The sequence below is a fragment of the Sciurus carolinensis genome, chromosome 3 (genome assembly GCF_902686445.1).
Source record: "Sciurus carolinensis chromosome 3, mSciCar1.2, whole genome shotgun sequence".
In the NCBI taxonomy this organism is placed as follows: Eukaryota; Metazoa; Chordata; class Mammalia; order Rodentia; family Sciuridae; genus Sciurus; species Sciurus carolinensis.
The window spans coordinates 153810378-153821187 of NC_062215.1; the positions used below are offsets into that span (position 1 = coordinate 153810378).

At 39.0% G+C, this 10810-nt stretch overlaps 1 protein-coding gene across 1 annotated transcript in view; it reads left to right on the forward strand.

The window, feature by feature from the left end:
• The window catches only part of Cpo (carboxypeptidase O), a 36826-nt gene extending 31328 nt beyond the window's left edge, over positions 1-5498 (forward strand). Inside the window, exons 9-10 of the mRNA XM_047543889.1 lie at positions 4237-4321; positions 5103-5498. Coding sequence (XP_047399845.1) covers positions 4237-4321; positions 5103-5365 — 348 coding nt within the window. The 3' untranslated portion in view covers positions 5366-5498. The remainder of the gene's footprint in view (positions 1-4236; positions 4322-5102) is intronic.
• The last annotated feature ends 5312 nt before the right edge of the window (positions 5499-10810 follow it).

Below are 10810 nucleotides of genomic sequence, written 5' to 3' on the forward strand. Positions count from 1 at the left end.
GGCCAGGTGACCTGCTGGTTATGTTATGCTTCCTGACCCTCTCCCACTGGAGAATGACCCATAAAGCACAAGATCTGGATACCAAAGGATCCAGATCCAGATTTTTGTTGGAGGGAACCCTTCCACCAGCAGTTAAAAATATCTAGCAATACTCAAGTACCTTTTGTACAATGACTTTTTCCTCCCTTGGTCCAGGAAAACTTGTAACTTGATTATTTTATAATTGTGGTAGTAACCCTCATTTGACAAGATTTTTATGATTTACAAAGGGATTTTACAGCCACTATCTCAGTTGATCCTATGACAACAAAATAATCTCACTCTGGAGATGTAGAAACTGAGACCTTGAGATAACTATATTTGCAGACTCCTATGAACAGGAAATGGTGGAGGCCCAGCAGAACTCCCATGACCACTTTTCTTCCACTATTCTCATACTTTCTCTACCCAGAAAGTGTTTGCAACATTTATCAGCAATGATCTATTTAGATTCCCAGTCAACTATGTGCCATTTCTTCCTCATCTATAAGCTCTGAAGTTTCTTCAATAAAGAATATGCAGAAGCAGAGATTTCAGTCAAGAAGCTCAGAACTTTCCACATGCCCAGTTTCTGCAATTTTAGTATAGATTTCTCCTTTCTCCTTCAAGGAAGCTGTGACAAATGTCTCCAAAGACATTCCAGATTCTTCATGGAAGGGGTCTTCCACCAAGAGAAAGATCTTTGATGGAAGGGCTTTCCACCAGCGTTTGTACACCCCAGTATTTTTTTGGGTGACTTCATTCTCTTTTGGTTCAGGAAGACAAATACTACATGACTATATTGCAAGGTCTGTATTCAACAGTTAGAGGCTCTTGTATTACTGATAGGCTATCTGGTTAGAACACAGTTGACAAAGGCTAGAGTTAGTAAGAAGGCAAGAGGGACTTGGGCAATCACACTGACACTACAGGGTGGTAACTTTAAGACAAGAATACTGGCAAATCCTTAGTACCATACATAGAAACTGGAAAATTCTCTTGTATCTCTTATAGTCCCAGGTGCTGAAGACTTAGTATAAATGTTCAATCTAAGACTTTTCGATAATTTTTTTCAGTGTGAAAAATTTGCAATCATGCTTTAACCTTATTGAAACCACGTGGTGGTGCTTTAATATTCTTGGGGGTAGGTAAGCTTTGATACAATAAACAAAGACACAGAATCAAGTCAATTGCTCCAAAGATATTTCCATTTCTAGCACTGTTTACAATCACCAAAGACTAGTAATAATCTCTCTGTATTTACAAAATCAAAAACTTTTGGAAAACATAGTAAATATTATACTGCATAACAGACAACTTGGCAATCACTATGTAGGGGAAACATTACTATATATAGCCCCTTTTTAAACTGCTCTGGTAATTAGAATAGCTCTAAGAATTCCAATGTTTTACATGCTTCCATTATTTCCATTTTAATTCTTTTCATATCAATCTCTGTACTCCATCCCAAGCCCTGGTTCTCTCTTGCACCATGTACATGCCAGGTCCTTCATCAAAGTTTTTGTATACCTGCCTGTAAACACGTTTACTGGCATTTCTCTGGGCCCCATGAAGGAGTTGTTGAGCAGGCTAGAGGTCTTTAGCAAAATATATCATGTTCTACTTGCAAAGAAATTTTTACCAGGAAATGCTTTTAAACTGAGAAGGGCCACAGAGGTATTGAATCTCTATGCCTTGCAGTATAGCACCAAAAAGAGAGAGATGTACATGTACACTAAGAAACTTCATCCTAGAGACAGAAGTTGAAGTCAGAATTCCAGGTGATTCTATGGTTCCTCTTCTTGGAAATCACCCCGTCTATAAACTGAGGATCAGGACTCTGTTGGACTCTGTATATGCGTGTGTGTGGTGTGTGTGTGTGTGTGTGTGTGTGTGTGTGAGTGTCTAAAACTCTTATCTGCTTTCCTATAGTAATTGCTACTGGAAAATCCTTAAAATATATAAAGTCCAAAGGTTTTTTTTTGTCCACCAAGATGGGGAGACTGGGAGGACTATTTCCCACCCTACAGCCAGGATTTGAGGAAAAGAAACTATAGAGAGTAAAATAAGACTGGCAATGGAAAGAAGACACGATTGTCTAGGGTAAGCTCAGGGCGAGGGGAAGCAAGGAATCATGGATTGAAAATGTAACCTGGGGCTAATCCATGAATATCAAGTGAAAGGTAAAGCCCACCATGTATCAGATGATATGGAGTTTCATTCAAAGAAACAGGTAACATGTAGGAATTAAAAATAATTGAAAACAATTTATATCACAGCTAGATGACTCTCAGAGAACTTAGAAATTCTGAGTGTAGTTGGTTATTCACATGAGTGCTCCCCCCAGGCCTCCTGCTCTTCATTCCATCACAAAGTGGTTCCCTGTATCCTTTCCACCCCTTACGCTCATTTCCTTGCTTGAATTTCTCTCTGTAGAAATCTCCTTTCTGAGTCTCCCCTTCCTCTTATAATTTTCTCTTCTTTCTATGGTGTAAGCCATTAAATGAGCTTTATATCTTGTAGATCTTCAGTCTTTCCTACCCATTATCTGAGTTCCAGACAACACGAACCCAGGAACTGAGGCAGACCCAGAATTTGGGGGGCAAAGAGAGAGAGCAGGTGCATGACCAAAGGTAGAATTCTCAGCAGCAAGTAGAAAGAAGGCATAAAGCTTGGAGAAATGCTCAGTTTAACGTGTTCTTATTTTTCTTTTAACTTAGCCAGACCCAGAAAGTCCCAAGTGCCCAAAGGATGCTGCCCACAGCTGCTGCATATAACACCCCACCACTGCCACCGACACCACCATTGACTGCCTATTTTATTCTTCCTTTCTAATTTTCCTGGGCTTGTCCTCACTCTACCCAAGTACAACTCTGTCACATCTTGGCATTCATCTGGGCAGTGCAGAACCAGAAAAGGAGGGACAGCATCTAAAATTAGGCTCAGGATTAGTGAGTCAGGGGATGCATCTATAAGCATAACTAAAACAATGGTGGATCACAGTGCAGGCAAGAAAGACAAGGGAATTGGTGGCATTTCAGTTGAATCTAGGAGAAGTATTGGTATACACCATTTGGTGGGTAGGATACACCAGTGGGTGGAATACAGCATGGAGGAGTCCAGGATGGGGAATACATAGAAGGTCTGAGGGTAGATATGTGCAGTAGGATTTATCAGAATGCCAGCAAGCACAGCCAATAGGCTCAGACCTCAGTTAACTGATCTCAGGAAAGGATCTGCAGGGAATAAGGTTGAGACCTTAGAAATCATCTGTTTCTAAGGAATTTCCAATGGAGTAAGGTGACATGGTGGTGGGTGCAGGGACAGATGTACCTTTCATTTCAGAAATTCTGTAAGTCTAGGAGAGGTGTTATCAGATATCTATAAAGAAAAATAAGAGGAATCATAAGAGAGGCATGGACAAAGGGCTATGGGAGATTTGAAGTGCAGAGAGATGGAATTCAGTTAGGGTGACCAGCTAAATCTCCATGGAAAAGTTGGCATCTGAGAAAATCCTTTGAGGTAGAATTTCAACAGATAGGGATCCCAGAAAGAGGGAACATCCTGAGGAAAAGTAGAAAGACTGAGGAACCCAGGGCATTTCTGAGGAACATTGGGGAAACTTGAGTTTAACTATACTCTAGGGCAGATGTCCAGAATATGGTGTTGGAAAAGTGGGTTAGGGCCATATTGTAGAGGATCTCAAAATCTAGGCTAAGACATTTGTACTTAATTCAGTGAGCAACTGGGAGTTATTGGGAGCTTTTCAGCAAGGTCATGATCATGGCTCTACTCATCTGGAAGCCAGGTAGAATAAATTGGGAAAAGGATTGATGAGAAGAAGAGAAACTTATTAGAAAAAGCAACAGACCAGTTCAGGGTAATGAGTCTGACATATGGTCATGGCACTGGAAATGAAAGTTGGTAAATGAGAGAAGGACAGTCAAATATATCTGCAGGATTTTATGTGTATGTTAGGGAGCATGCAATGCCAGAAATAGTAAAGTCAGAACAGTCTTATTGGTGGGAGAAATGATGAAATTGAAAATGAGTATTTTAATCTGAGTTACCAACAGGCTACCCAGATGTATATGTTCAATGGGAAGTTGGAAAGATGATCTAAAACTCTACAGATTGATCTGGACAAAATACCAAACCCTTGGATTTTCAGATTTATTTTTAACACCAGATATCTGTCTCTGCATTTCCCACCTACAGATTCAAGTTGGACAGAAGGCAGCAAACGCATTGAAAGCAAAGCATGGAACCAATTATAGAGTTGGATCGAGTGCAGATATTTTATGTAAGTATCTTTTTTTCCTCCTCAGTAGTATATAAGGCACAAAAGAAATCAATGGAGTTTGGGTGGTGAGGTGGGGAGAAGAGGAATAGAAGAGCTCCTAGGATCAACAGGGAGTTGTACAAATCAAAATGACCAAGTATAAAAGGAAACCGGTTCAAGTCCAGAATCATACTCTCTAGGGATTAGGTATGAACTAAAAGAAAAAACGTCTCAGACCAGTTTTCTCTGGCTCCAATTAAAAAGAGCTGGCAAGTTAGAAAGCACAGGATGGACATTGTCCACTGACCCTTAGTTGATTCAATTCCCATCAAGCTAAGAAAGCAGAGCAGAATAAGTCCTAGAGAAAGAAACTAAAAGAAAAGAATTTATTTGCAAAAAGAGGGTATTTCTTCTCCCAGGCCCAACCATCACTTCCTCTGCCCTCTGACCTCCCACCTACATGATATTGCATCATAGTCTTCCTGTGGGTCATTTTATTTCTGTTCCCATCAGTTCACCCTTGCCTTGTGCTATGAGGTTAACTAGACTCTGATTCAGCTAAGAAGCTCCAGCCAAACCTCTGCTATGTGCCAGGTGCATTGCTAGATTATGGGGGCAAAAGGGCTAAATAAGACACTCACCCAGTCTCCCGCTATAAGGGCTGCCCATCAAGGAGATGGAGAAGATGGATCTCCAGTAACTCTCAATGAAACTTTATTTTATTGACTGAGCCATCATTTCCTAGGAAATCCTGTTCTTTTCAAGTGAGATTTCTACTTCTGCCTTATGTTTTCATTTACAGATGCCACATCAGGGTCTTCAAGAGACTGGGCTCGAGACATTGGGATCCCCTTCTCATACACATTTGAGCTGAGGGACAATGGTACCTATGGGTTTATTCTGCCAGAAGTTCAGGTCCAGCCCACCTGTGAGGAGGCCATGGAGGCTGTGCTCTCGATCCTGGATGATATATATGCAAAATACTGGCTTTCCAACACTGCTGGAAAGGTGACATCTACCACTGTGCTGCTGAGCCTGCTGTGGCTTTTCACATCTCTTCTCTAAGTGCATCCTACTGAGATCTGCTCAGCACCAGTAATGTGGATGTGGTTGGAGGGAAGGTGTGTGCATAGTTGTAGAGAAACCAAATCATGGAACTATGAACACTTCATTTCAATAAAGAAAAAACATGTTTGCATTTAACTTTATTTTGCTGGTAATCAATTTTTATTACTCTATGAGTTTATTATTAGTTATTGCTACAATAATGCTGCAAACCCCTCTGAAACTCAGTGATAAATGAACCTATAGGCCAGCAAGGAAGTGCTGCCATCTTGACTGTGCTCATTATGGGTCTGTGGTGAGTACATAGGGAGCTGGCTGAACTATGCAAGGCTCATTCTTTCAGCTAGTATGGGATAGCCTCAGTTGGGATAAGGAGCCATAACTGTTCTCAATGTATCTTCTTCTCCAGCAGATTAGGCCAGGCCTGTACTCATGGCTATATTGGAGAAGAAAGCAAAAGAGGAGCATGTGCCATTGTGCAGGTACTTTTCTGCATCTGTCATATTTACTAACATCTCATTGGCTAAAGGAAGTCACATGGAGTAAAAGCACAATGCAAGGAATGAAAATCTCAGGGTCATCGATGAAATTACTCTATCCGGTATTTAGTGTCATACCCTTGAACTTCACTTGTTTAGCATTACAGTTGGGATGACTGAACTGAATAGGATGATTCAACTAGGTTGTTATGATTCTATCCTTCTTTCAGCCTTGAAAAGTCTGTGAGTATCAGTAGAACTCCACTGCTCTTGAAGTCTAATTAGAGGTCACATGATGAGATTCTGATAGGATCTTTCATGTTCTGCTAATTTTTTATGATTTATGGTCTCAATATTCACTAAGGAAAATGAAGTAGGAATAGGTTTCCTGGGTCTGGGGATTTCTTTTTTCTCATCTAAATTCTTTGAAAATTTTTCTTATGTCTTTGAATCAGGTTCTCCCTTAATTTTGCATTAATGATCTAGTAGCAACATTCAGAAGGTAAGTTATCTGATCTCTCTATATAGCTGTTGCTGGGTTTTGTATTACTTATTAAAAAAAATGTTTTGAGACTCTATAAGTGCATTTTGCTTGGTCCTGAGGCTACAATGGTAAGTAAAGTAGACATGCCCCCTGTTTATTTGGAATATATTTCCTGTGCATGAGATCCAGAGTAGCAGCCATAAATAATTGGGATGGATGCTCTGCCTCATCCCAGGCAAATCCCAGCTTGAGGGAAGCCATACCAAGCAAGAGCACAAATAAATAACTAACAAGTATTGCAGGTTGTGACACATGCTATGAAAGAAATAAAGAATAAGTAGAGAGGCAAGCAAGGGCCAGATTGTTATGACTATATTGGTATTTAATTGTGCTATCTCATCTATTAAATTTAAGTGCTCTTAAAGTAGCATCCATGACTGTCATTTGCTATGTATCTCTATGTGACACCTTGAAATGGTGCTAAGCACTTGTCAGATTTTGAACAGATGTAGCTGTGACTGGCTGACAGGACATCCTTGGGTGTTCAGTCACCCATTTCCAAATTTCCTTGTTGGTCACAATCACAATACACTTCCTGGTTTGTAACCCTTTTATTGCCTCTCTTTGTCCTCTTTATTTCTTCATGTTTTGCTAGTGTGTGGCTGATAAGGGTCAGAAAGGAAAATGTCAGGGGCAATAGGGCTTAATGAATCAGAGAACAGCTATTTACATTAAAATGCCAACTCCACAATTGTGGCATTGTCAGGGCATTGTCAGGGAAAATGGTTAGGTTTCATCAATGGTCAGCCTAGAAAGGAAAACTAGTGGAACCCCTCTAAGAAGAAAGCAGGGAAACTGTGCTTAGAGATGTGGGGTATTAATATTAATCTAGCCTGCATTTTGGCTCCCACAGTTTTTTTTCTTTCTTTCTCTAATAATTTGGAGCTCTGAGTACTAAAGGAGCCTTAACTACTAAGTTTATTATTTGATGTCTAAGGATTGAACCCATGGGCAAATAAAGTTCAAAAAGAACAGATAAAATCTCAGATCCATCACCTTGCCTGAAATGACCCACATGGATTTTTTTTTCCAGATAATGACACAACCTTTGCTTCCTTGAGAGATTTGCTTTAGGGTCTTCCTATCCTCTGAGGGTTCAGAGTACTAAGGGGACATGACCAATATTTTACTTTTCCTGGTAGGGTTTTTTTTTTTTTTTTTCCTACCTGTGAAAGGATTCCTTCAAGTACAAGGATAGGTGAATGACTACACTGATCTTTCATAAGGGTATTTTTTACGTCTGGTCTAAAATGGTAATCATTTGGGAAAACTTCACAACTAATATAACCAATAAATCTTGAGAATGTCATATTCTGTGCATTAGTTGGAACTGGCACTTAATTTTACCCTACTTTAAAGTTAAGAAGTCAACTTGTTACTGTTTTATGGATGTAGCAGAAGATATAAAACTCCTGGGTCAGAGTAAACGGACAGTATTTCTCAAGGCACATTAAGCAGCATGAACACTAGTATATTTATATTGGTTGCCTTTGCTCCCTGTTCCAAAGGGGATGATTCAAAGAACCCAAATGCCACGTATGTGTCCAGAGAGGTGTGTTGCAAGAGAGAAACACTGAGCTTGGGAATCCACTGCTTTTATAGCAAGCAGTAAGCAAGCCTGACCTTTATTCCAGAGACAGACACTTCCTCATCACTCAAGCTGGTTTGCTTGCTGCAAATAAAACTCTGAGAAATGATCCAGGTAAGTGGGGGGTCAGGGCCTTGCATTCTCAACATAGCCAGCAGGATATGTAGGAGAAAAGGAAACCCATAAAGAACTGGCTCCCAATATACCTTTTGTATCAGGTTGAATCATATGAAAATCTCTTGTTTTTATACGTCAAAAGAGTTTTAGGAATTGGTGGTTTTTGTATAGTTTAACTTAATATTATCTCAGTGCTAATAAAAATATTTCCACAATGCCTTTTTTTTATTTTTCTAGAAAGTTTGACTAGGCTGTTTTCTGTTACAATTTCTTTCTTTCCATCAAATTTTGTCAGTGCTTTTTCCCTATGATTCCGACAAAGGATCTAGGTCTTCTTGACCTATAGATGAATTGAGAATTTAAAATGATGCAAAATGAGAAATTCAGATGGTAGTCATGCTTCTAGCTCTATTTTTTTTCTACAACAGAGTCAAAACAAGTTACACTGTTGTTTTTACTACATATGACTAAGTTCTATTTTCCTTTATTTTATGTATATAACTTGAATCTGTTATAAATTTATTATGGCAGTAAGAGAAACACACTGACAAACTTTAAGTTGCAATGCTAAATGCAAAAAAGTTTTTTTAAAAAAATTAAAGTTGTAATTATTAATTTCTTTTATAATGTACAGTGATTAAAATACTGTGTGTGTATATTATGTTGGGGGACATTGCTCAGAATCCTGAATTGGGTATTTTTGAGTGTTTAACTGGGTCAAAGAGAAGTTAGTAACATGAGGGTGGTCACTCTTCTTGTATTTATTTATTTATTTATTTATTTTGCAGTGCTGGGGATTGAACCCAGGGCCTTGTGCATGCGAGGCAAGCACGCTACCAACAGAGTTATATCCCCAGCCCCTACTCTTCTTAATAACTACTGGTTGACTAGATTACTTATTGGGATAGGAATTTTTTAGTTCTAGGATGTCAGAAGTATTCTCCAGTGAGTGTTGTTGGTGCTTTGACAAGACGCCTTCAGATCCCTTCTTCTGCATTCCTTCCCATCCTTGAAGTGATTTTTGCCTCCCACAATCCACAACTGTGTGACTCTTTTTCTTGGGATAGTACCTGTACTTTGCCTGATGCCACAGGAAACTAGAAGTGTGTGAGAGTTATACCTACCACCAGAACCTCCAGCCCCTGCCTGGATGGTAACTGATACGTGAAAACCCAGTTCCCTTGTAGTAAAAGGTGTAACTTAAGGGATAAGGAGGCAGTTTCCCTCCAGAGAACTTTCTGCAGGGTTGCACTCTCGTGTGGCTCGCTCCCTTTCCCTGTCCTGCTTCCCTGCTCCCTTCCCAGTCTCTCTTGAGAGCACCTCCCTCATAAAGCACTCCAACATGAATCCTCACTTCTGGAACTGCCTCTGGGAAGCCCAATACAAGACAACCCTCTTTGGAATTATGACCAAAATGTTTTAAATTTCTTAAATGACCTTTAATATAACTATTGTTGTTACTTAATATTCAGAATATGCCTGGGGATTCCAAATATTGTATGGACAGAAATATCTCTATGTTGAAGATGTGATCATTCTAGGTCATGAGGTATCCTACACTGAGAGAAGACTTTTACATAGAGAAAACAGTTGTATTTCCATTTGGGCTGCTTATTGAGGACATAGTAAAAAGAAAGATTAGTTTTATGGACTTGTAAATTTTGAAGTAGTTGGTGTTATAATAAGACTTTATGAGAAAATAATAGCCACTTATTAGACTTTTTCACTCTGCTGTAATTGAGGCTGCACAGTCTTTTCTTAGCTATACTGAAAAAGAAATTTTCTTTCTTTCTGAGTATTCATTCATTTAAAATAATAAAAATGACTAAATAAATAAAGCTCCAAAGAGCTTTAATGGTGATTGTGTTAACTCCCATCCTGTGGCATGTTCTTTCCCTATAGAGCTCTTACATATGTTTCCTGAGTTTTTAAAATTTCTTTTTTAAAAACAGATTTGAGAAAAGTCAGTTCAAAAATAATGCTTCTCATCATGGTTGAACGGTGTCCTTTCTTTTCACATACATAGTGCAAAAGCAACCACAGAAATATAGATGAGATAAAGAACAAGTGTATTCGTGTGTTTGACCCCAACAAAACTCAGTCAACTAGGAAGAGGATTTCTGCAGGTGAAGTAGCAAAACAGGGTGGGAGCAAGGGGTTGAAGGTCCTGGATGCCAGACAGGAGTCTACATATTTATCTCTAGGTTATGATGAGTAACAACACCCTGGGGGCTGGACACATTTGTATAAAGACTAGAGTGAGATAATAGAGGAGAGAAAGGCAGCAATGCAGTTAAATATACTGTGTACACACAACTTGAATAAGAGTAAGTTGACTTAAGTCAACTGAAAACAAATGGATGGAAATCAGTGACATTTTTTAAAAAGATTTAATGTGGCATGCATTTCAATATTGAGTTGTGAAAAAGAAGGGTTCAAATTATTGAGTCATTGATTAGAAAAATTGTGAGAACTTCTCTTGGATCATCTTTATTTCATCTCTACCTAGAAAGGTATAATAATGCTGAAAATGGACTTACAGATTCATGGAAGTCAGAAGGAGAGCAAGAAGGAAAAATAAGAAGACATTTGGCTTCAAATAGAAAATAGAAAATGCAGAATTGTCACCTTGAATTGTCAGTTGAAAGCCAGGGTTGGTTTTGCTTCTTTAAATCAGGTGTCCTGTCACAGAAAACTGTCATTTCAATCTCATATTT